The sequence below is a fragment of the Dipodomys merriami genome, unplaced genomic scaffold (genome assembly GCF_024711535.1).
Source record: "Dipodomys merriami isolate MVZ:Mamm:240054 unplaced genomic scaffold, mDipMer1.0.p SCAF_50, whole genome shotgun sequence".
Lineage (NCBI taxonomy): Eukaryota > Metazoa > Chordata > Mammalia > Rodentia > Heteromyidae > Dipodomys > Dipodomys merriami.
This window is the reverse complement of record NW_027206069.1, coordinates 6,817,501-6,843,942: the sequence shown is the minus strand read 5'-3', so window position 1 is coordinate 6,843,942 and position 26,442 is coordinate 6,817,501. Positions and strand designations below refer to the sequence as shown.

The 26,442-nt window shown below is 51.6% G+C and overlaps 1 protein-coding gene across 3 annotated transcripts in view; it reads left to right on the top strand.

Annotated features, from left to right (window-relative positions):
• Positions 1 to 26,442, top strand: part of CUNH14orf132 (chromosome unknown C14orf132 homolog) — a 58,503-nt gene that overhangs the window by 19,240 nt on the left and 12,821 nt on the right. The window contains exon 1 of one of the 3 annotated variants that reach the window (XM_069997634.1): positions 13,937 to 14,094. The exons of 1 other annotated variant lie outside the window; for it this stretch is intronic. In XM_069997634.1, coding sequence (XP_069853735.1) covers positions 14,068 to 14,094 — 27 coding nt within the window. In that variant the 5' untranslated portion in view covers positions 13,937 to 14,067. Of the gene's footprint in view, positions 1 to 13,936; positions 14,095 to 16,451; positions 16,513 to 26,442 lie in introns of those variants that run through there. One more of the 3 variants, XM_069997635.1, reaches the window with a different exon arrangement.

Genomic DNA, 26,442 nt, shown 5'->3' with positions numbered 1-26,442 from the left:
GAGATTGCATTTTTGCTCTTGTTTGTGGGACCTAGACCCTTAGCCCACGAAAGCAGATTCGAGTGTTCAGAAGAGTCTGTGGAAGGGAGAGCCCAGTGGGAGGAGGGAGGGGGAGAGGAGAGAGCACTGGGGAGGGAGGAGGGAGGAGGGAGGACAGGAGATGAAGTAGAGGAGGCGACCTTGCTCAGGGTACTCTGTAGGTAACTATGGAATTAGCACAAAACTGCCACGTACTGTGAATGCATGCTAATAAAAAATGGGGGAAAAAAGGATGCACAGAACCTCGAGGCCGTAGCCCTTGGGGAAGGACCCCGGAGTGGGTGCACAGGTGTGCTGACAAAGCACTCTGCCCGGGCCGAGCAGAGGAGCCTGCCCTGGAGTTGAGGGTTCATACTCACAGTTTGGGACTTGGGCCAACTGCCTGCTGGAGCCTGAGAACCTGCTGCCCCTTGTCCAGCCAGGGTTGTCCTCTGACACCACGGTCTGCCCGTCGGAGCCCCTGCCCGGGGCGCACACGTGCACCTCAGCCCCCCCCCCCCCAGAACCAGTAAGCGAGGAGCACAGGCGGGCCCTGGGTGTGGAACTTCCCATGAGTCAGCTCATCGAATGTGCACAACAGCCCGTGCTGTGCTGTCAGTGCCCCGTTAAGCCGGATGTTTCCATGCCAGCCCTCGGGCTGGGGCGTGGTGACCACCTCGTCAAATCTCAGCACTTTTTTTTTTTTTTTGGTAGGTTGTGGGGCTTGAACTCTGGGCCTGGGTGCTGTCCCTCAGCTCTTCAGCTCAAGGAGAGCGCTCTACCACTTGAACCACTGTGCTACTTCTGGTTTTCTGGTGGTTAACTGGAGAGAAGAGTCTCACGGACTTTCCTGTCCAGGCTGGCTTTGAACCACCATCCTCAGATCTCAGCCTCCTGAGTAGCTAGGCGTGAGCCACCGGTCCCCAGCTTCTCAGTACATTCTTAATAGAGAGTGGACACTTCCATGCAACTCTGGACACCCTCTGCCACAGGAGGCCCTCCTCTCTCAGGGCCAGACACAATAACCAACTCCCCCCCACACACACACACACGTGCATGCATGCATATGAGCACTTAACAAACAAGGATTAAAAAAATGAAATCAGCTGGGCACAGCTGGCTCACACCTGTAATCCTAGCTGAGGCTGAGATCTGAGGGTCATGGTTCAAAGCCAGCCTGGACAGGGAAGTCTGTGACATTCTTATCTCCAATTAACCACCAAAAAGTTGAAAGTGGAGCTTTGGCTCAAGTGGTAGCCTGCTAGCCTTGAGCACAAAAACTCCGGGACATGCGTGTGCGTACACACACACGCACACACACAAAACATAGAGTGAGTGATAATTGAGGGGGGGAAGAAAGAAAGAAAGAAAGAAAGGAAAGAAAGAGAGAAAGAAAGAAAGAAAGAAAGAAAGAAAGAAAGAAAGAAAGAAAGAAGGGAGGGAGGGAGGGAGGGGAAGGGAAGGGAAAGAAAGAAAAGAGAAGAAAGAAAGAAAGAAAGAAAGAAAGAAAGAAAGAAAGAAAGAAAGAAAGAAAGAAAGAAAGAAAGAAGGGAGGGAGGGAGGGAGGGAGGGGAAGGGAAGGGAAAGAAAGAAAAGAGAAGAAAAAAAAAAAGAAAAGAGAAGAAAGAAAGAGAAAATCCTGCTCTGAACACAGCCCAGTTGTCCACACCCCAGCACTGTCAACTCTGGCCCCTTTCCAAGATCAGGGCCACTCTATACCCTCCCTCAAAGCTCATCAATAAGCCACTCTGAGCCTTAAGAGGAAAAAGAACTTAACATACTCTTAGAAGTTCTTCAGTCTTCCTGGAGGGCAGAAGGCCTCTAACTTGGAACGGAACGCCCAGCAGCACCTTTGACTGCCACGGTGCGCGGACAGATCCCTTTGCGCTCTTACCAAGGGTCTGCAGCAACCAAGGACTTGAACTCAGGGCCTGAGCTTTTTTTTCTCCAAGCTGGCACTCTACTACTTGATCCAGAGTTCCACTTCTGGCTTTTTGGTGGTTAATAGGCACTAGGAGCCTCATGGCCTTTCCTGTGTGGGCTGGCTGTGAACCACGATCCTAAGAGCCTTCTGAGAAGCTAGGATTAGAGGCATGAGCTACAGGCACGCAGCAAAGTCAAGTTTTTATAAGACTCGGGTGCAAATGGCAAAAACTCAATTCAAAATGGCTTAGCAGAAGAAACCCAGTGGCTTCCTTGGCTTCAAATTGAGGGCTCTAGAGCTCCAGATCTTCAGAGGCTCAGGAGGTGTTGTCCTGAGTGGGTCTCCCTCCTTCCTTCTGCCTGGATCTCTTCTGCTTCCAGACACTCTCCCTCCTAGGAATAAAAGTCACTCAGGTGGTAGACATGCTCATGGATAATAGCAAGCAATTTTTCAGCCTTAGATTGTGAAAGTCTCCTTTGCCCACACCATCGGCCATGCAGCTGGTACCTCGTATTAGACTCTATCACCCTAAGACCCCACTTCTGTTACTAACTCATTATTGAGTCAGAACTTTCAATGTCAGGTTACAAAACTCTGTGGTAACTAGAGTCCAGGAGTAGTATGACTTCAGGCACCGCAGGATACAGGTACTCACATGACTCTACCGGGAACCTTCCCCGTCTCTCAGCTCTGCTTCCCTGAGCTGGCAAGAGGATGGCTATTAGCAACTTCCCATGTACCTTCTAACAGCTTACCTACTTCATAGAAGAGCTATTCCCTTTCCAGCGGGGAGGGGTAGGATCAGCCCCAGCGGAGCTTTGTAAATAAATAGCTGAAGAGGGAGAAACCTGGGAATCCTTACCAGAAGAGGAAGGACAGACACTGCAAACCGTATCTACTATTAGTTTCCAGACCCAAATGTCACCTGCACTTAAATGAACAATTTTTTGGAACATCTACTTTGTGCCTCTCCTCTGTTTATTGTTTCAACACCAACACTTGAACAATTATGATTGCAAATAATCCCAGCTAAGTAATCTTCACCGTATCTATTACCTGTTCCTTCCTGGGAAACCTGCAACTCTGAGAAGTACCGGAAGTGTCTGCCTCTGAATAGGAAGGCAGGGCACACGCGACGTGTTCACGATTATACAGCATGAACTGTAGGATCCTCGCTTCCTAAGGCCACGGTGCCAAGTATTACAAACAGAGTGGCTTAAGACAGAGTCAGTTTCCTCTCTACAGTTCTGGAAGCTTGAAAACCGAGGTGTCAGCAGGACTTTGCTCCTCCTGACACTCTGGTTAGGCTTCCTTTGGCCTCTTCCTAGCTGTAGGGGGCAGACAGCAGTCCCTGGCTTGTGGCTGCATCCATCCAATCTCTGTCTTCATCATGGTCCTTTCCGTGTGTGTGTGTGTGTGTGTGTGTGTGTGTGTGTGTGTGTGTGTGTGTGTGTGTGTGTGAGAGAGAGAGAGAGAGAGAGAGAGAGAGAGAGAGACAGAGAGACAGAGACAGAGACAGAGACAGAGACAGAGACACAGAGAGATCTCATAAGGATACCTAACCCAGGTATACTGGGTTAGGGCCAAGGTAACTTGATTCCCTCAGTGAGACCCTGTTTCTACGAAGGTCGCATTCACAGGCCCTGGGATTTAGATCTAGACATGTCTATTGTGGGAACAGAACCAACATTGGGGCCAGGCCTGGTTCAGTCCTTGCTCACCTCCAGCCCCGGGTCTGGGAGTGAGGCCTGGTGGCCCTGGGGGGGGGGGGGCGCGGGGATGAGGAGGCCGGAAGCCACCCTGGCAGCCACTTCTGCTGTGGAGGAGGAGGAGGCCCAGCGGGGTCTGCAGCAGGGCCCAGCCCTGATGGGGGAGACCTTGAGGCCCCAGCAACAGGAAGCACAGAGAAGCAAGATGGAAAACCATGAGGGGTCTGAAGAGTGAGGGGCGGAGCAGGACCAGGAAGGCGAGAGCCAGGCTGAGAGACTTCCAGGTGTCTCGACATCCCGCCCTGACTTCACGAGAAGCCGCACTGGAGTCCCAGGAAGGGACTCTAGTGGAGGCGGCTGATATTTTGCCCATCCAGGGTATCTGTCCTCCCTCTTGGAGGGGGGGGACACTCCTCCCTGAACAGAAGGCTCTGGGAGTGAACACAGACAGAGATGGGCCAAGGGGCCTGAGAAACTGAGGCCCGGACACCTCAGGATGATTCCCTTGCTGTCATGGTCCTGTTTTTCCGGGAAGTGTGGGCAGGGCAGCCCTGGGCGGGCGGGCAGAGATGCAGGAAGATGGATCTCCCAATTATCTTCCCGCCTGCGTCACTGCTGGGAAGAGAGCCACTTGCTCTCCCTCGGCATCTCCTCCCAGAGCAATCAGGGCTGGATTGAAATGACTTCATCCAGCTCTAAGGAGGCGGGCCCACAAAGGCAGCAAAGACAGCAACTACCTGCTGGGAATGAGCCTGAGGTCTAGAAATTTCCTAGGAAGGAAGGCAGGTGTGGGTGGCAAGGAAGGAGCTGGAGCGGGAGACTCGGGGGGAGGAGGGGGAGGCAGGGTGGGCAGGTGCACCACACTGGATTTCTCAGGGGGTCTGGGGATGGCAGAGGAGTAGCACCCTACACACACAGACCAAGACCCAGGCCCAGGCTGTTTCTTCCCCAGAGTGAAAGGGAAAGGATGTCTCTGGTCATCTTGGAGAAGGGGGCCCTTTTTTTGGTTAGAAGTACCCAAGCTAATCCCCTCCCCTTTCCAGAGCTCCCTGTCTGTCTTCCTCTTCCTCATCCTTCAACTGTCCCTCCTCAGCCATCCTCAAAGACCACAGAGCCCGCCCAGACCCCTCCAGCCTCCTGTCCTCCCCCCAACCCCGCAGCTGGACTCTTTGTGCTGGGCTGTCTGCAACAATCTCCAATGGAAATAAAATATAAGAGCTCACAATTGAAAATGCTTCAGTAGTCAGGTCAAAACAAAATGAATAAAGAAACCCAAACCGAGGAAGGTACTTTAAATAGTGGATTTACTTTAGCCTAATATATCCAAAATGCTGTTGTCTCAACAGATAGCATTTCAAATCATGAATTTATGACAGCAAATCTTCAACTTCCGTGTGCAATTTTTTTTTTGTCGGTCGTGGGGTTTGAACCCTGGGCTTGGGTGCTGTCTCTCAGCTCTTCAGCTCAAGGCTAGCACTCTATCACTTGAGCCAAACGCCACTTCCAGTTTTCTGAGTGGCTTATTGGAGATAAAAGTCTCATGGAGTTTCCTGTCCCGGCTGGCTTTGAAGCACAATCCTCAGATCTCAGCCTCCTGAGTAGCTAGGATTACAGGCGTGAGCCACTGACGCCCGGCTCCTGTGTGCATTCTAAACATGCACCATACTTTCGACTATCCAGCTGGTATTTCAGATTCAGTAGCCATGTGTGGCTTCCATCTTGGATTTTGCAGATCTCGAGCTAATCATGGCCAGTGGTCTTTCCATTCATAACTTAGCAGTTTCTCCTGTGGAAATGTGAGCCAGGAGCCTCCTAGTCCCCTCCATGGAGCCTGGCCTGGTGCCCAGCACTCGGTAGGAGATTAGCACTTGTTTGGGGAGTGAATGGGTGAGTGCCTGGGGGGCTTTGCACTGAGAAATGGGGCGAGACAGCATCATGTCAAGCGACCCTCCTCCAAGCTCCCTGTTCCTTCTTGTGCCGTGGGAAGCTGGCACCCATGAGGAGGCAGAGGAACCAAGTGGCCAGCCTCTGCCCATTCTGTATCTGCACATGGCAACCATCAGCCCTGACCTTGGGTGGGAAAGGAAGACAGTCAAAATCATCGGGGATGGGGGGAGATGTTTTACTTGTTGGGTCACCTAATTATGTCACCCATTCCTTTATTCTATCATAAATGCGTATTTGCTCATTCTTGTTTGCTCATGAAACACCCCAAGTCCTCTGCTTAAGTCAGGCAGCTGCCTCCCTCTCGGCCCCATGCTTGGGCACCTGTTCCAACAGAATGTATGTTGAAGCCAGAAGAGACATAAGCAAATGAGCGATCTCTGTAAAGCCGACACTGGCCCACCCCTGGTGGACTTCTTCTTGCCTTCCCATGGGGGAACACCCCCGCAGTGTGTGAGGTGCTGCCCTGGGCCCTCGGCCCTGCTTCTCGTTCAGTCCTCCACATTCAGAGATGAAAGTTTCCATAGCTTGCCCAAAGTCACAGCTAGCAAATGACAGAGCCAAGGTACAAACCCAACTCCTCGGCATCCCCCAAAGGTGGGGTGACCCTGGTGACCCCTTCCAGGCACACTGTGCCCTGCCTATAGTAGGTGCTCAGAGCATCTACACCCAGGGGATGAATGAAACAGTTGTTGAATTGCAGAATAAATGGATGAATGAATGAGGTAATTCTCCCATAGTTCATCATCCTCAGAGAGCTTCCCTGTGATTAAGAACTGCAGCACTGGACACAAATCGACTTTGGAGTCATCTGGGTCTGGATTTAAATCCTGTCAGAGCCCATATTTACTGAGTGACCCAAGAAAGACTAACCTCCCCGAGCCTTACTGTGGCAGAACATAACAGTGTAAAGGGACGATGTGCTCTACTCGCTAATGCCTGTGAAATTGAATTGACTTGGATTGCATTTTCATCGCAGAGTCCTAGGGTACCCTGGAGAAGAGAAGGCTTAATTTTGGTTGGGAGTTAGGCTCACAGCTGTGAGGCTCACCTGGGGAGCATGTACAATCCAGGTCGTGAGCTCTTGATTTGGAACGACTCCAGTCCCAGCCGTGTAGATACTAGCAACTCCAGAGTTCCTTTTTCAAAACCACTGGGGCAGACCGTCCAGCAAATGGTCAGGAAGTAAGTGTCTCATTGCAAACGAGGGAGTGGGGCCAGGCCTCCGAGGACCGCAGGATTTCCGGCACTCACAGTTTGCTGTCCCTCCGGCCTCCTTTCTCCAGCCTGGTAAAAGAGATGGGGCCCTGACCATGTCCATGGCCTGGCTGTGCCGTGAATAATTTATCAAGTCACTCAGCCAGCAGCTCATGAATTCTTAAACCCTTCTAAGGGCCTTGCAGGAAGGACAGACATGTACCCTGGTGCCTCTGTGGCCCCCCTACCTCTTCCATCTGGATCCCAGATGGAGCAACACGACAAAGCCATGCCCCCTGCTGGGGCCTCCAGGCTGAGAGCCTGGAAAGGAACACACTGTTCTTCATCCCTGGGTCCAGAGTTCTCGGCACATATGAATTATGCATGCAGCATGTGGCCTAGCCACAGTCTGTGGCTGTCACCTCCCTGGCCTGTCCCCTTGGGAGAGCACACCGGTGGCCTCACATCTCACCAGCTCGGAGAGGCTGGGGTCCGTCTCCTACTGCTTCTGCCCTGAGATGGGGGTGGATTGGTATTGCACATCTGGGCCTGTGGCGAGTACTGCACATTGGGAAGGGGAGGTAGGTGCCTTAGAGGAGGGTGACACAGAATCCTGGGGACTCCTTGCTTTGACAGCAAGCAGAGGGCAAGGCTGGTCCTCATCCCAGGGCAGGTGGGGTCTCACGACACGCAATCCTGAGGCTGGGGCAGGAGCTCAGTGGCGGTGCATGGGCAAGGCCCAGGTTCCATCCCCAGCACCACACAGTAACCAGTTTATAACACACAGTCCTGGGATTCCAATGGCTAACTCCTTTGGGTAAGTAACTTGCAGTTTAACCAGATGAATACCAGGAGGTTGGAGCATGTGTTGTGAGGATGGAGGGTGAGGGCAGAGGGAGGGAGGGGGACAGATAAATGGGGAAGAGGGAGGGTGGGTGAGTTACAACCATACTATTCAATGTACTCATGAGAACATGGTGCTGGAGGGGATGGCTGGGGCAGGTGGGGAAGGACCATGCAAGGGGTGGCATTGATGAAGACACAAATTGGTGTGTTGAGTTGAAACCCTTTTGCAGGTATTGCATATAAACTGCACATGTACATTTGTATACACACACATATTGCACACACATTTTAGAAAACTCCACAATCCTGATCAGTGGCCCTGGGGAGGAGTCTTGAGCCAGTAACCCTACGGCCATGGTGAGATATGCAGAAAGTGGTGGTGGCTGGTCCTGGGGACCGGCAAGGCACACCACTGGTGTATCTGTGAGTGCCTCTGGAGAGGACCAACAGAGGGGGGCCCTGACTTGAATATGCACTGCCCCATCCCAAGGGCTGGGAGCCCAGACAGACTAAAAGGGGGAAGAGAGGAAGCAGTAGCCCAGGGGGTTTCTCTCTCCACTTCCTGTCCACCATGAGATGAACTGCTCCATGCTGCCATGCCCTCAAATCCTCATGATGGACTGAAACTTGGAGACACAGACATTAGGGCCCCAATTTTTTCCTTCCAGGAGTTCTTAATAAAGTTTTAATTGCTATAGGGGAGAAAGGTGAGATGACTGAGACATTTAAGCAGGGACAATCAAGGAGGGTATCCTGGAAGGAAGGGGTGGCTTTGAAATGGAATCTGAACCACCAGGAGAAACATGGAGAGAGAATTCCAAGCAGATGGGCTAGCTCCCTTCAGTTTCCTGCAGGAAGCCCACCTCAGCTGATATGGCCCCCAGACAGAGAAGTCTTGTGTGGCCTGAGCAGTCGTCAGGAGATCTGGTGAGCTGGGAACAGGAGTGAGGGAGAGAAGATTGAAGCTAGATCCCTGGATCCTTGGCTGATTGTCCCCAATGTCTCTTTTGGGGGAGTTACCATCTGGGCAGATGCATTCCAAGGACTGGATGTTCACCCCTCTCACTTTACTTCTAGGCCTCCTTGTGCAACGTGCAGCCTGCAGATCTGTCCATGGAGGACTATATATTATCTGCTTGAGATGGAGCCAGGAGAAGAGGGAAAGCAGAGCTCCATGCTGGACAGATTAAATCCGAGAGTCCTTTAGCTGGAGGCTGCAGCATAGAGAACTGGACAAAGACCTGGGGAACTCCCTGTCATTTAATATGCGTGGAGAAGGTCCCCCAGCCCAGCTCTTAGGGAGGAGGGTCTGACACAAGGGGCTTAATAGTTATGCATGAGCAGGAAAGGAAAAACTTAAGGAGGCATTGGTTGCCAGAGCCCTGCAAATGCGGGGCTTGAACCTGAGAGCAAGTGCCACCTTAAATGGGTCTCTTTAAATTCAGCCCCAGGCCAAGAAAAATTCCATGGTGACAGGATGGCCATTATAACAAATAGCCCTGGTACATTCAGACGTCCTTTTAGAAAAGAGAAAAGGAACCCCAGCTTTTCATTCACAGCAGGTATGGAAATGAAGCTTTAGCATCCTGCGAAGCCTGGAACTCTGTTACACCAAAGTAGGCCACGATGTTCATGACCTTGGGGTTAGGAATAAGTTCAACCAAGTCAACAGGATTTGATCAAAACTAAGAAGTTCTCTTCAAAGACCACCACTGGGAACATGGGAAGAAAAACCAAGCCCTGGTCTGCACAGAGCAGTGTCAGACAGGGTGGGCAGAGAGAGGCCCAACAGAGCGCCGGCAGGTGCAAGTTGGTGCTACTGAGGCAGACGGACAGGGGAAGCCAGGCTTGGGACCCAGGGGTTCAGAGCGAAACACTGTCCTGGAGAGCAGCTGGACTTGCGAGGCTTTGACCTCCCCCTCCCCAACGGAGCTGGGCCGGGTGAGAAGCTGCTCTTGGCTGACCCCACTGGGCCACACCCCAGTGCGCACTGCACTCTGGAACTAGCAAGCCTGTCTTTTCTGCCCCGGGAACAAAATGCATGACAGAAGGACTCTCTTCTCCAACCCCTGCTGATTCCAAGGGTCTTGGGGCCTTTCTTTTTCTCCAGCATATCAAGTATTATGAGGCAGGAAAGTGGGAGCGGAGATAAAGTTTACTTAAAAGTGAGAGTTTGGCACAGGGAAGGTGCCAATGGCCTCTGGGCTCCTGGAGGGTTGGTGTAGACCCCACCCAGCTGGGGGGTGGGGTGAGGGTGAGGGCCGCCTCAGGTCAAGAAGGCCCTGTCAGTCACCTGCTTTCTCAGGGAGGAGGAGGAGGAGGAAGAGCAGGGGCAAGGGGACCGCAGTCTTCTCAGGACAAGAAAGTGAGAAGTGGACCATCCATTGTAGCACTTGCGGGGTCCTCCATGTATGTCCCCTGGGGTGGGTCTCTGCTGCTCTGGCATCTGGAAGGATCACTGTCCACTTCTCCCCAAGGGGAAGGGGTGCCCATCCCCCACACCACAGGCCAAGCGGGCAGCAGTGTTGTCTTAGTCAGGGAGACATCTCTGTCTCCAGGGTCTTCGGGAAGAAGAAGAGGCATTGTCTCTCCAGAGCTTCTGTCTCCCCCTGTCTGCCTCCATCTCTTTCTTTCTGCCTTTCCCTTGCTATCTTGAATGAGGCGGCATCTGACGGACCCCACCTTTTGTCTACAAGAATGCATCTGTGTCCTGATGATACAAATGTAATCCACAGACCAACCCCACTGTCTCTGGGCTCTACTGGTAGAACAGCACTGGTGGAGGGGAGAGATTGAGGTTTGGGTGTTGGGAACAGAGCAAGCCACTGCCCTCCGTCCTTCTGGAGTCCCCACTGTGCCTGCCAGGGGTACCCCGCCCATGTCGGGGGGGGGGGGGTGCTGGGCCTTCTTCCCTTTGCTTTACTAATAAGCTTCCTTGGTCTCTACCTCCATGTGTCCCGAAGGTGGTTTTTGCACAGCGCTATGAAGTTGGTACCCAAGGGTGAGGCAGAGGCCACCCTGGAGGGATCTCCCTCCCTAGTTACCCAGCCCGTATGGAACATGGTAGGGATGGTCTGAAAGAAACCAAAATTAGCACCACCTACCACTCTACAATCTCCCTGGGGTGGGGGAGAAAAGAAAATGAAGTCACACCCTTAAAGACGTGTGAGCGCCCGTGTTCATCCCAACATCACTCTCCACAGCCAAGATGAACAGTTGAAATGGGGTATGTGTGTGTGCCTGCACCTGCGGAATATCACTCAGCCTTGAAAAGGGGATCCTGCAGTTGTATGACACAACGGTAAGGGAAGTAATCCAAGACACAGAGGGATAAAAAGCCTCTCACAAGTTTCTTATACATGGAACCTAAAAACAATGAAGCAACACAGATTCAGAGAATAGAATATGGCTTCAAGGGAGGGAGAGGGTTAAGGTCAAAAGGACACAACACTGAAGTTCCATGGGATAAGCAAGTGGTTTTAGAGCCTGTCATAGCATCTACAGTAAGCAAGACGGTCTCATGGAGGGGTAGACACACGGAGCAGTGGAATAGAAAAGAGAAACCAGAAACAGACACACATGATAAATGCGTCCAGCTGATTTCTGACCCAGATTTAAAGTGATTCAATGGGGAAAAGGTACTTTTTCCACCAATGGTGGCGGCAATCCACAAGTAAATATGATTTTCTATCCCTCTAACACCTTGCATAAAAATTATCCCAAAGGGCTGGGTAGGTGGCTCAGTGGTAGGGCACTTGCCTTGCATGCATAAGGCCCTGGGTTCAATTCCTCAGCACCACATAAGCAGAAAAAGTTGGAAGTGGCGCTGTGGCTCAAGTGGTAGAGCAGTAACCTTAAACTGAAGAGCTGAGGGACAGTGCCCAGGCCCAGAGTTCAGACACCATGACCAACAACAACAACAAAAATGATTCCAAAGCTCACATATAAGTATATATGTGTTCAAGTGAAAGAAGAGACTTTCAGAACATAAGTCTTGCTGGAGAGTTCTTAGGAAGTGGCACTGTGGCTCAAGTGGTAGAGTGCTCGCCTTGAGCTGAAGAGCTGAGGGACAGCGCCCAGGCCCAGAGTTCAAGCCCCACAATCGACAGAAAAAAAGAGCCCTTAGATTTGATACCACAAAACCACAATCATAAAAGAAATGGAGGAGGGAGATGGGTAAGTCAAAACTTCATCAAAATTTCAAACCTTTCCTCTGCTAATGACCCTGTTAAGAAGCTGACCAGGAGAAAACCTCTGCAAACCACATATCTGATGAAAATAGATTCTCCTAGACAGAAAGAACTCTCCAAACTGAAAGGAAAACATCTAATTTTAAAAGGGGCACAAGCCAAGGCCATTTTGTCACAAATAATATATACATGGCAAACACGCACGTGGAAAGTCAGCTTCATTAGCCCTCAGGGAAATACAAAGGAAAATGACAATGAATGTCACCACCCTCTCCAGAATGGCTAACGTGAACAATGTCTGCGTGTCTGTGTGTCTGTGTTCTGCAAAGACACAGAGCCATCGGGACATGGTAATTTCTGCAGGTGCAGAAGAGATTCATGAAGAGGAATCCATTCACATAGCAATGGAAGCTGGGAAGACGTGAGACCTGAAACTGGAGGCTAGCTTTGAGCAAAAGAGTTCAGAGACAGCACTCAAGCTCTGAGTTCAAGCCCCACCACTGGCAAAGAAGAAAAACAAAAAGGAATTCAGAAGTTGTGAAGCCATGACCTCTTCAGCAACTGTGAGGATGAGCTGACCACAGGCCCAGCAGGTCCCTGTTCCCACCGTCTCTGAGAGGCCCTGGCATCAGGAGACAAGAAACCTGGTTTGCACTGAAGGAGGTAAATGCCCATCAAAGGGCAGGCGTGCCACTAATCCATGATCCAGGCCATGGGCTGGGCACTCGGTGTCTCCTGAAAGAGGAGAATTCAGAGAACACATCTAAGAGTAATGTTTCCTATAAAGGTTTTAAGTAGGGAAACTGTAAAGATGAGGTAATTGTGAAAAGCAGGAGAATGACTGACAGAGTTTAGGGCAGAGGAGCCCAGGGGGTGGGCCGGTGGGAGACAGGGCTGGGATGGTGAGATGCCGTCTTTGGCACAGATTGTGTGCACAAGTATGTTGCTGGGGCAGGAATGATGGAGGGATGCTTGAAATGATGACTAGAGGGATGGCAGGAATGATGGGTTCAAGAGGCACAGAGATGGCTGAGACTGAAGGGGAGGAGGGACCAGGGGGCTGGAAGGTTTGCAGATCTGTAAAGCAAGGGAAGGGACAAGCAAGACGAGAAAGGAGGAAGGTGGGGGAGAGAAGAAGGAGAGAGAGAAAGGAGGAGGGACACACAGAGAGAATGGAAGGGAGGGAAGAGAAAGGAGGAATGCCCTTCCTTGAAAACCACCCATGCGTCTTCACTTTCTTGGTCTCCATCTCCGAGTCCCTCGGTGCTGGGTGACCTTAAGTCTGAGTCTGGGTGTCCCAGGCTGGCTGCCTCCCTCCCAGGCGGCTTGAGGCTCAGGTGCCCCATGAGAGGGGCCTGGGAGGGAGGACCAAGAGGGACGGGGAGGGGGGCGCTGAGAGCCGTCAGGGCCCGGGCTGAGCCCCTGGAGAAGGCCCTGCCCGCCCGCCCCGCCGACTCTGCTCTTGCTGGGCAGCCTGGCTGGTCGTGGTTGGAGCACCGGGCGGGGGAGGCTGAGCAGAACAGGTCACCAGCCGCCCAGGTCGGGCGCTGTGCGGTCCGGGAGAGCCGTTCCCAGCGCGGCCGCCCCCGCGTCCCGGCCCCCGCGTCCCGCCCCCTGCGACCTCTCCTCCACGTCTTTCATTCTTCTTTAATTCAGCTGCGATCGCAGCAGAGTCACCGGCCCGGGACCCCAGCTCGGCCCGCCAGCCCCAGAGCTGCCCGGCCGGGCGCCCAGAGCGCAGGATTCGGGGAGGGCGGATGCCTTCTTGCACCAACCAGTTGATCCTCTCCAGGCCTCAGTTTCCCCATCCAGCCCTGGCCACGGATGATCCCGAGCGGGGGCAGGGGGTGGAAATCCTACCGGGCCTCAGTTTCCCCATCCAGCCCTGGCAGTGGATGATCCAGAGTGAGGGGGGGCGGGGGGAAGGGGGAGGGGAGTCCTGCCGGCCTCAGTTTCCCCACCGGGCCTCCGGGCGGCCGAGGTGAACGAGCCGGAGGGGTGGGGTCCCGCGGGCCCGCCCCGGGGAGGGGCTGGGGCGGTCACGTGGGGGCGCCGAGGCCCCGCCCCCCGCGCGCCCCGCGCCCGCTCCCGGGGTCCCCGCCCACTCGCCGTCCGGAGCGGAGCCGGAGCCGGAGCCGGAGCCCAGCCGAGCCGGAGCCCGGCGAGGCCGCGCGGGCTGCAGAGGGGCCGCGGGCCCGGGGCGTCTGCTCGGCGGTGCGGCCACCGCGGCGGCTACACCATGGATCTGTCCTTCATGGCCGCGCAGGTAACCGCCGGGGCGATCATCCGCGCGCGCTCGGCCCACAGCCGCGCCCTTTGTCCCAGCCCCGCCGCCCACCGCGCGCGGCTCGGCGCGGACGCCTGAGAGCCCCGGATAGGGCTGCCCCGGCCCCCGGCAGGACAGCGCGGGGGACCCCGGCAGGACAGCACGGGGGGACCCCCGGCCCCCGGCAGGACAGCGCGGGGGACCCCCGGCAGGACAGCACAGGGGGACCCCCGGCCCCCCCGGCAGGACAGCGCGGGGGACCCCCGGCAGGACAGCACGGGGGGACCCCCGGCCCCCGGCAAGACAGCAGGGGGGACCCCTGGACCCCCGGCAGGACAGCACGGGGGGACCCCTGCCCTCCCCCGGCAGGACAGCGCGGGGGCCCCCGGCCCCCGGCAGGACAGCGCGGGGGACCCCCAGCCCCCATCCAGACCTGCTCCCCTCCTGCCCGGCGCCCACCTGCCATCCTTCCTGGGTGGGTGTCGGGCCTTGCGCTCCCCACTCCTGGGGGGAGGAGGGCCTGTCACTTGCCAGGGGTGACCTTAGAGGTGCCCCCCTCTTTTCTCCCTGGCGGTGGGGACCCTGGGTGGCCTGTGACCTGCCAAGAGATGGCTTCTATCCCTCTGTGCTTGGCGCTGGGGCTAGGCAGCGTCTGTGCTGGTGTCCTGTGCCAAGTGCCACCATGACCCCTCCATCAGCTCCTCGTGGCTGGACTAGGAATGACTCCTGGCGGGGCCCCGGGGAGGCCCAAGGAATCACTGGGGCCATCGTCCCGCAGCATCCCATTTCCTGCTTTAACTCTCAGCCACAACAAAGACCAACGCCCTTTCCTGGAACTGCATGGCGGCCGGAGCACCCGCACTGCCCACAGTCTGGCTCTGGGCCTCGGCACCTTATCCAGCCGGGGAGGGCCCGTCCCAGCCCACGGTCTGCCCTTGCCCAGGACAGGTGGCCGCCATCCCCAGGGCCCCCACCTGCAGCCCTTTTGCAGGAATGAAGTTTAAGGGGACAGCCTTTCTGTCCAAACTTCACCTGGGGTGGAGGTGTGCTTCAAACGTGGTAGCCAGAGGCAGACCGGGTACAGTCCTGTGGAGGGGTCAGAGGCTGAGGCTCTGGGGCCCTGGGAAATCCAGCTCTTCCGCCTTCTGACCCTTTTTCCCCTCATTCTCTTCACCCTGAGCAGTGTCTTTGTGCTTCTCTCCTGGTTTTCAGTCTTCTATTCCTAAACCCCAATATTGTCAGATGGAAAAGGAGTCATTCCTATCGTAAGAGGTGGCCTTAGCATCGAGGTTGCCAGGATTTATTTGAGTGGGGAGTGTAGAGAAGGGAAGGGAGGGGAGGGGAGGAGGGGGAGTTCACTCAGGCCTGTGTCTGCCTTCCTGTCTGGATCCAGGAAGGCTGGGGTTGCCATGGTTACCAGATAAATTGATCCTTGGGAACCCCTGGGGCTGGCTGGAGCATCAGTGGTTGCTATGGTGACTTGACAGCATAAACATAGGGCTTTTCAGCACCAAGAGGCAGGCCCTGCAAAGGGAGCAGGTTCCTTTTCCTCTTTGTTTACAATTCCCATTTCTCTTGGTCAGTGCAGTCCGACACTGGACTTTGGCTATATGCTCAGTTCTGAACTAGCCACTGGGGACAGACACAAGGAGTCTTACATGAAAGGAGGGCATACTAGGTTTGTTGAGTACCTACTGTGTGCTTACTACCTACTGTGTGCTGGGGTGTCACATGTGTGGCACTGTTTATTAGAGTAAATTCTTTGCATTCAGTCAGACCCTGTTGTTCCATTTTGCAAATCAGGAGGCCAAACCTGAACAAGAGTAAATAATGACGAAGAGAACCAGATTTCAAATCTAAGTTGCTGGGGGTTTTGCCTGATCACTTCACCCTGCATAGATTGCCCAGTGCCTCAGTCCCACCTCCATCCAGACGTCTCAGGTGCAGTCCTCCGAGGCCGTACCAGGCGGTGCTCCAGGACTGCACCAAGTTTGGTGCTGTCTCACCTGTCCCCATATGGTAGGAACTGGTTCTATGTCCAAGCCGTGGGTGGCCTGATCGAGCACTTAGCACCTGCTCGGGTGTGCACAGTGAGCCTGGTGTGTGCGACAGAGGAAGTCAGTGAACCATCCACTTCTCCCATCCATGTTGATGACCTGCCTGGGCCGCACACCAGGTCCGGCAGTGGGACAGGGATGCAGAAGACAGGGTTAATAAGCTGTAGATTTTCCTTCTGGGTGCTTATGGGTATTGGACAGATGGTGTGTCAGGCCAAGACCCAGTTTAAGGGAATGGGCCAAATGCTGAGTAGACACCCTTGCCTGGCACATAGTAGGATGTTGACAAGTATCTGGTAGATGATTGGCAGAGGGCGAGACAAGATGAAGAGACAACAGAGAATGTGACATGTGTGTCATGGTGAGTACCTGCTTTGAGATGGGTTCTGTGGGTGTATTGTCACTAAATGAAGATTCCCCTTGGCAGGCCTAGGAGTAAGAAGGAGAGGCATAGAGGTAAGGAAGCCCACAATATATCTGGGGCCCTCCAGAGCGCTAGTGTGTGGGGGACACAGCAAGGGGTGGGGGAGACAAGGCTAGGTGGTAGAAGGTGCTGGCTGACTGGTGAATGGGAAATTCATGAGGACAAACGAGGGTGATTGAGAGACGGATCGCACACAGCTGCAACCTTCCACCCATGGAGGATAGAAGCTGGGAGGGTCGGTTGGTATGATGCCTCGGCCGGTCATTAGAAATGTTTCCTGCCTGCAGCTTCTGTGGGCCCAGGGCCTTTGAGACTCCTGAGGAAGACTTTGTTCTCCGAAGCAGTACCGATGTGCAGTGTGGACGTGGTCATCCGACAGCTCCTTGTGCAGGGCAGCCTCTCTGTGGGGGAGAAGGGTCGCACCACAGCCTGTAACAGGGAGTCCAAAATGCCTGCGTCTTGGCTAAGGGTGCCATGTCCAAAGATGGCCACTGTCCGTTCCTTCCCTTCCCAGCATGCATGCTGCCCTGGACCGCCTCAGCGACAGACCAGGCCATTCTGGGACTATCAGGACCAGGTCCTAAGAAGGCAACCTGGGACTGGGTGAGCCAGCACTGGACACCCATGCCAGGTAAAGGCCTAGCCTTGTGCTGGCTGCACTCATCACAAAGCATGGGATGGAGGAGAGATAGGGGCCAGGCCTACCCAAGTCCCGATGGTGTGGCCTTCCGTGGGCCACGTGTGCCTGTGGCTCAGGAGCCCACAAGCCTTGCTTGTGACTTGCACTGTTGCCATAGTGACCGTCCCAGCCCAGTAGTTCCAGGAGGTGGCTGAAGCTGTGAGTACCTGCGGGTCTCAGAACACTCCCAGCCCAGTCCCACCCGACACACCCATCAGGCATCCACCGTGTGGTCAAGACTGGGACCTGGAAGGTAGAGCCATCCACAGGGCCCTCCTACATTCCCTGGCGAAAATGGATTCTTGGCTGTGTCACTGAAAGTCATATGGCCACCGGAAGTCACCAAACACAGTGTTGATTCTTCATCTTGAAGTATTGGGGCTCAGAATAATAGAACCTCAGAACTTGCTCCAAAATGGATGCTCTCCTTGGGTCCAGACCACACCTGGGATGGGGCTGGGGGAGGAGCTATATTAGGCACTTTACCTCCACCGTCTCATTGTCCACCCTGGGAGGAAATGGAAAGCCCAGAGGCTCATCGATAAGCCAGGACCTGAGAGCTCAGGATGCCATCCATCCTATCCCACCGCAGAGGTAATTCCAGGAATGGGGGACCAGGGACCCCATGAATTACCACCCCCCACTCCCCGCCTCAGGGAGCTATGCATAGAAGCAAACGGTCACTCTTACGTCCATTCTTAATTTCTTGAAGTAGTCTCTCTGCACCCCTGGGTCTGCTGTACCAAATCATCAGGAACAAAGTATCTTCAAGCAACAGGGATTTATCCTCTCTTAGTCCTGAGTGGCTCACACCCAGTGTCAGCCTGGCCTGGCCTCTGTGGGGGATAGCGGAAGGAGGCTGCCCTGGGCCCCGTCCTGGTGTCATGGTCCTGTGTGTCACTCCCTGTGTCCCTTGGTGGACACATCACATCAGTCTGTGCTTCAGTGGTCACACAGTACCCTCTGTGGGTGTGTCCATGTCTGTGCGGTCTTGCTGGCTCAGTGCCCCCTTTATGATCCAGACTAATGGCATCTGTAGAGATGGTTTCCAATGATGGTACCTTCAGCTGTGCTGGGCCTATGCTTCAGTATGTCTTTTGAAGGGATCTAATTCAGCCTGTAAGAAAGATCTGAAGACCCATGAAAGTTAAAGACGAGGGTCTTTATCTCTTGGGTCTGTGAGCAAGACCTCTGTAGTTCTCAGTTTTACGATTGCTGAAATGGGAACACAACATCCTTCATTTTGGTCACTGGGCAGGTGTTTCCTGTGTACCAGATCCTAAAGCCTGTGTGGAGGCCTTCTGTGTGATACAAAGCAGGATAGGGCAAACACAGGAGCCCAGTGGAGTTGATTTGAGCTAAATTTGAGTCCTGTGTAGCTGCTGTGTGGACTGGAGCGAGGGCAGGGCTGGAGGAGAATGTGTGTCTAAAGACAGGGTGCATGAAACATTGTCTCCCTGCTGGATGGAGTGCAAGGAGTCCTTTGGTTGGAGTAGAGGGGCTAAGGTGAGGAGTAGGGTATATGGTATATGGTGAGGAGCCGGGAGCCTGGGGCCCACCAGCGAAGCTCACAGAGTAGCCCAGGGTGAATGGGGCCCTGGGGGCCCTAGAGAGGGCCTTGGCTTGGGCTGCAGCCTCTCCCAGGTGTCATAGACATACACAGGCCCTGGGCTGTGAGTGCTCTGGGGTTTAGAGAAAGCTGGAGTGATGATTTGTATATGCAGTCTGGGCTTTGTCTCAACATTGTCACCTACTTAGAAAACTTTAAAGGAACTGACCCAACCATGATACAACTTGCTTCAGTTACCTGCGGATGAGTGTTTTAGGTACTTTGTAGCTTGAAGTGGTCATTTATGTTGCTCACAATTCACAATTGTGTGTGTGTGTGTGTGTGTGTGTGTGTGTGAGAGAGAGAGAGAGAGAGAGAGAGAGAGAGAGAGAGAGAGAGAGAGAGTACTGGGGCTTGAATTCAGGGCCTCATACTCTCACTTGGCTTTTTTTGTTCAGGGCTGGTGCTCTATCTCTCAGATTGACCACCCAAGCTGGCTTTGAACTTGGATCCTTAGATTTCAACCTCCTGGGTATCTGGGATTGCAGGCGTGAGTCACTGGTGCCCAGCCAGCTCACAGTTTTGTGGGACTAGAATTGAAGGCCTCAGCTAGATGGTTTGCATCTGCTCTAGTGTTCTCCTCCAGGGAAGCCTGGCGGGAGCATAGACTATATGAGGTGGTATCTTCACAAGCTCCTGGCCCCTTGGCACAGTTGGCTGTGATCTGCACCTGGCACTTCAGCCTGCCAGGCTTCCTGCCATGCCTTGAGCTTCCTACCAGCATGGCGGCCTCAGCCTGGCTGCACCTTCTGCCTGGTGTGCTAGTTTCCCCAGAGCAGGTGTTCTGCAATCTTGGGTGAAGCTGCACTCTCCTTTGAACCTGGCCCCAGAAAGTCCTAGAATCTCACTGGCATCACCAGTGTTTGCTGAAGAAGCCCTAAGCCCAGCCTGGGGAGGGGAATCAGACCCAGCATGCAGGTCTAGCCAGGAGAGCAGGAAAGGATGGTCAGAAGAATGGTGACATCTTTGGAGGCAGGCTGCTGCATGAACCATGCAGAAGAGGTGGGCCCTGGTCTGGCCATAGGGTTTCCAGTGGTTTTGAACCACTGATGAAGGTCCTGTCAGGGAGGGCTAAGAGGCTGTGTGTAAGAGACTGTGTGGGAGAAGCTGGTGGTATGCCCTCTGCCTGCCTCTCCAACTTTGGCTTTGCCATTTGTGAGGAAGGTTCATCACACCTAGAGTACCACACTAACACTCAGCCTTTCTAGAACATAAACCACGTGGCTCTAATCACAGAAAAGATGCTGATATCTTCCCAGCCAGCACTTAGGGCCTTGGGAGATTCATGGTTAATTTGCATTTTAATTATTTTTCATGGAAGGGGACGATCACAAAAGACACTGGGTAGATTCTGTTGTCTCTTAAATTCATCTCAGCTAAACTCGGGCCTATGGGATTATATTCCAACAGATCTGTACGAAACTAATGGAAGTTTCCTGTCCCAGAGAAATGCACCAGTGCCCAGAAAAATAGAATTCTAGGGAGCTTGGCAAAATGCTACTTGGTGTTTTCTTAAAGCTAAGAGTGAGCATTGAAATACAAATTGTCTATTATCTTAAATGTTTTTAACCAGAGGGCCTGTCTTAATTTAAGTTCCCATGGAAACAATTTAAATATTTTAGCACACTAATTATACCCGCCTCTGTAAAGGCGGTAATGCTGGCATTTTTGCAGGGCTGTGATGAGCAGTTGAGAAGTAAATATCTGTAAAACTATTATCTAGACCAAATTTCTAGACAGTGTTTTAAGTCTCTAGACTGCAACCTGGGACCTCAGAGCTCTGGTGATCTGAAGATGGAGATGTGGCTTCTGCCACATCTGCTGTGCATTTTGCTCACTTGGGGGCCAAACCCCAATTTCCTTTACCCATCGCTGCTCCTTCTCTGCTCTGTCTGCCCCCTTAAGATGTCCCTGAAGCCAAGAGGCAGTGACTCACACCTTGTAATCCTAGCAATTCAGGAGGCTGAGATTTGGAGGATCACTGTTGGAGTTTGGTCCAGGCAGAAAAGTTCACTAGACTCCACCTCCAATTCATCATCAAAAGCAGGGTTAGAGACATAGTTCAAGTGGTAGAGAATCATCCAAGCAAGCACAAGGCCCTGAGGTCCTGAGTTCAAACTCTTGTACCACCAAAACAAAAACAAAAACAAAGGAAAGAAAACCAAACTGAAAACAAAACCCTCTGAACCTTCTCATCATAGCTGCCAGTGGGGCTGGGTATATGGCTTAGTGTAAGAGTGCTTGCCTAGCATGCATGAAGCCCTAGGTTTGATTTCTCAGTACCATATAAACAGAAAAAGCCGGAAATGGCACTGTGGCTCAAGTGGTAGAGCACTAGCCTGGAGCGAAAGAAGCTCAGGGACAGTGCCCAGGCCCTGAGGTCAAGCCCCAGGACTGGCAAAAAAAAAAAAAAAACACCCAAAACAAACAAACAAACCAACAAAAAACAGCTGCCAACTCATGGCCAAAGATCCCATCCATTTTCTATCATTACATAGTTTTCCCTTTCCTAGAGTGCAATGTAGTTGGACGCATGCACTATGCAGCCTCTCTCCCTAGTAATATGCACTTAGGTTTCCTCTGTGTCTTCTATGAGCTCATCCTTTTTAGTACTGAGTGATACCCATTACTGGGTGTTCCAGTTTACTTATCTCTTCTTTCACCTACCAAAGACATCGTGGTTCCTCCGAGGTTTGGTATTTGTGAATAAAGCTATCATAACTTGCACATGCTCTTGTGTGAGCCCGTCTTCAAGAACATCTTTTTTAAATGGAATCTGACAGTCTCAGTGCTCTTTAATAGAAGTGTTTAAACCATTTACATTTAATGTAATTATTGATATGGTTTCATGTCTTCTGTCACACTGCTTTTATTTTTCCTATCTGTTCTTTTTTCCCCTTTTTCCCATCTTCTTTTAGGTTGCCAAAAAATTTATTCTAGGGGCTGGGAAGGTGGCTCAGTGGTAGAGCGCTTGCCTTGCATGCATGAGGCCCTGGGTTCAGTTCCTCAGCACCACATAAGCAAAAAGAAAAAAGCTGGAAGTGGCGCTGTGGCTCAAGTGGTAGAGCACTCGCCTTGAGCTGAAGAGCTGAGGGACAGCGCCCAGACCCAGAGTTCAGGCCCCACGACTGGAGCCCCCCCCAAAAAAATTTATTCTACGGCTTATGTTCATTTATTAAACACTACATTAGTTATCTTTTCTGTCGCTGTGACATACAACTTAAAGGAGGGCAGATTTCTTTGGGCTTGTGGCTGCAGAGGGCTCAATCCATGGTCACCTGGCTGTGAGGTCCCCTGAGGCAGAGCACCGGGTGGTGGGAGGAGGCAGTGTGCCTTATGGTGGACAGGAAGCCAAGAGAGAGCAGAAAGGTGTCAGGGATAATATGCCCCCAGGACCCTTCCACTCACCTACGTCTTCCAGCTAGGTCCTTCCCCAGATAGCACCACCAGAGGGGAGGAAGCCCCCATTTGTGGGGACACTTCATGTATACTACAGTCGGCATGACACTTTGCTCTTTTAGGGGTTGCTGTTATGTGTGAAGGGGTGGAGGTGAAACTTTCCACTCCTGTCAGCACATAGGAGGCCCACAAAACTACCTGGCACATGTCAGGACAGACACCTGCTCCCTGTTGACTGCCTGCCTATGGCCAGCACCTGTATTAATCATTTTGTACGATCCACAAAAGATGTCAGAAATAGGCAAATAGCCCTTGGTGATTAAAAGGCTCCCCACTTCTGATTTATAGTAAAGATCTTTAACTTATAGCCTTTCTGTACCACTTCACATACAGTCAGAAGTTTGCAAAAGTATACTTTTCTCCTTTCTCTGTTTTGAGCTGTGACTGTTAAATGTCTACTTATACATAAGTTGCAAAACTTACACTCCATTGTTACTCTTTGTTGAAAACTAAATTATTTAACTCTTAAATTATTTAACTCATCTTTTCCCAGGTAGTTATTACTTTTAGCTATCGCCCCTTGCTTTTATTGTACAGATCCACGTTTCTTTTTGCTTTGTTTTCCTTGTGTTGGAGGAGGTCTTTCTTCAATATGTCTCAAGTTTCAAAAGTGCTTTTGTATGTTTGGGAGCAAATATGATTCCTTTGCTTGCTTTCATTATTCAAAGGCATTTTTCACTGTGCACAAACTTGACAGCTGAGTTAAAGAGATTGTTCCACCTTCTTCTTGCTTGCATTGTTTCCGGTGAGAAGTCAGCTGTTGTTCTCTTATTTTGTTTCTGTGAGTATAATCTCTCTTTTTTCCCCCTCTGGCCTCTTTTTAAGATTTTTCTCTTTACAGCTGTTTTTTAAGCACTTTGATCTTTTTGTGCAGTGTTCTTCCTGTTTCTTGTGCTAGGATTTGTGGATATCTGTGTGGGTGCATAGTTTGTATCCTTGTATGATTGTTTTTCTGGTATTATTTCTTTGCAAATTTTTTGTTTCTATTTCCCCTTCTTTCTCTTCCTTTAGAAGCTCTTTATACATATATTAGGCCACCTGAGATTGCCTCACAGCTCACTGATACTCTGCTCATTTTGTTTCCTCAGTCTTTTTCTTTTTGTGTTTCAGATGGGAAGGAGTTTCCCAAGGTTTCTTCTTCAATATCTAAACTACTGACAAGCACCCTCAGTGTATTACTGATCTCAAAACATAGTTATATTCTCTATGAGCTTAGTTTGTGTCTTTTTCAAAATACGTTGCAAGCCCGGCACTGTGGCTCACACCTGTAATCCAGGTACTCAGGAGGCTGAGATCTGAACTTTGTGAGACTTTTTTTTATTGTGAAAATACTGTACAGAGGGGTTACAATTACATGGGCAAGATAATGAGTACATTTCTTATCAAACATTGTAGCCTCCTATGTGACTCATCTCTAATTAACCACCAGAAAAACTGGAAGTGGAGTATGACTAGCACTCTCACTAGCTTTGAGCAAAAAAAAAAAAAAAAAAAGAAAAAACCCAGGGCTGGGAAGGTGGCTCAGTGGTAGAGCCCTTGCCTTGCATGCATGAGGCCCTGGATTCTATTCCTCAGCACCACATAAATAAAAAGAAAAAAGCCAGAAGTGGTGCTGTGGCTCAAGTGGCAGAGCGCTAGCCTTGAGCTGAAGAGCTGAGGGACAGCGTCCAGGCCCAGAGTTCAGGCCCCATGACCGGACCCAAAAAGCAAAAACCAAAATCAAAAAAAAAACAAAAAACAAAAAACCTCAGTGTCAATGCTCAGACCCTGAGTTCAAGCCCTATAACTGAAAAACAAAACAAAACAAAAACTACCTGTAATCCTAGCTATTCAGGATGCTGAGACCTGAGGGTTGTGATTCAAAGCCAGCTAAGCAATCAAGTCCATGAAACTCTTATCTCTAGTTTTGAGGGTTTTTAAAAACTTTTTTTTCTATTTTATTGTTATAAAGGTGATGTACCAACGGTTACAGTTACATAAGTCAGATGAAGAGTACATTTCTTTTTGGACAATGTCACCCCTTCCCTTGCTTTCTTCCTGTTTTTCCCTCCCATCCCTGCCCAGTTCATTTTCAACATAGTATCTAGTGAGTACCACTGCTGCCTTTGTTCACACTTTGTCCCTCCTTTTCTGTGCACCCTTTCTACGTCCTCCCAAAAGCAGATAAATGAACAAACAAGACAAAAAGAACACAAAAACAACAACAAATTAAAAACCCTTCTTCCAATTCCTGGAGTTCATTTTGATCAATATTATTTTATATGATCATGGACACATAGGCATTGTGGCCTTTGTGTTGCTCCCCCAAGAATATCTTCCTTTGGTCTCACTGTGTGCAGATGCCTACAGTCCTGTATAATTTATCATGTCCGTCTTACCTGCAGTTAACCACCAAACAAAGAGCTAGAAGTAGAACTGTGACTCATGTGGTAGAGTATCACCCTTGAGCAAAAAAACAAAAGGTAAGGGATAGTGCCCAGGATCTGAGCTCAAGTCCCAGTACCACCATAAACAAACAAGTTAATCACAACAGCAGTTCACTCCTATAATTCTGGCTACTCAGGCAGAAACTGAGATGATATCAGTTCCAAGCTAGCTCAGACAAGGAAGTCCAGGAGATGCCATCTCAATACAGCAAACTGGGCATGGTGGTATGTGCCTGCCATCCCAGCTACAGTGGAATGATAGATGGAAGATCATGGTTGAGGCTGATCTGGGCAAAAAGGAAAGGCCTTATCTCAAAAACAACCCGAGTAAAAAGAGCTGGAGGTGAGACTCAGTGGTAGACCCTGTGCTTAGCAGTACAAAGCCCTGAGTTCAAACCCCAGTCCTGCCCACAAAAGAAAAACTCCTTCCACTGTCTTCTCGTATTCAGTGCTTCCTGCTTAAAACAAAACAAAACACAGAATGTTCTAAGAGGAGCTGTTTTAATGTCGTCTTCTACTAACTGTGAGTCTCTGTCAGGTCTGAGCTGGTTTTGATTGGTTGGCTGCCCTCTCTGCCGTATGGTATGTATTTTCTCACAGTTTGGCATGCGGATTGTTGTTTTTCTCATCAACATCGCAGTCCAGCCTTGAACTCATTATCCAGCTCAGACTGGCCTCAAACTCCCAACCTTCTGCCTTGTGCCCCATCACACCTGTGCATGCCTGGTCACTCTGGATTGGTTATGGTTTTACCTTCTTGTATACTAGATATTTTTGTGTCCCTGTAAGTATTCAAGGCCGTTGTGCTGGGCTGGGAGACAGTTGTGTTACTTGGGAACAGTTTGGTTTCCTGAGGGATTGCTTTGAAGATTTCCTGGGCAGGATCTGTGCCATTTTTAGTCTCTGCTACTGTGGACAGTATTCTGTGAGTATTTTTCCGGATGCCCCGGGAACTTCTAGACTTGCCACATGCAAACAGGTACTATGGCTTCCACAGGTGGGTGCCGCTCCCTATAATTCCTTTCATGCTTGGGTTTTTCTGCACACACACACACACACACACACACACACACACACACACACACACACACACACACACACACACACACACACACACACACACACACACACACACACACACACACACACACACACACACACACACACACACACACACAGCTGATGTCTCCGAGGCTGGGTTTGTCCTCTGCAGACCCCTCCCCCACCCCCAGAGCTCTTACTGTGCAGCAGCCACTCAGGCTCTTACGCTCTCTGTTCTGATTCTAAAACTCAGGGCACACACCCAGCTCTTCCTCAGTGCGCCCCAGGTCATGAGTAGGAGCAATCCTGGCGTGACCCTCATTCATCTCTCCCTTAACCTGAGTTTGCTCTCTTGAAAATCACCCTCCTAGATCGCATCCTGTGTTTTCTGTTGTGGCAGCTGGGAGGGCCAATCCTGTCCCTATTGCTCCATCTTGGCTGGAAGAAGCAGAGTTTCCAAAAGCTGGTGTCTTAGCAACTGTGTTTCCCTCTCTACACTTTTCCTCCTACGGGGGGAAAAGAAGAGAATATCGGATCTAGTTCAGACCACTGCCCCTCCTTCCAGCTCTGGTCTATGTCTCTCTCTGTTGAGCGCCGTATAATTCAAGTGACACACATCCTTACATCAAAGCTGAGCCTCTGCTACCCGAGTT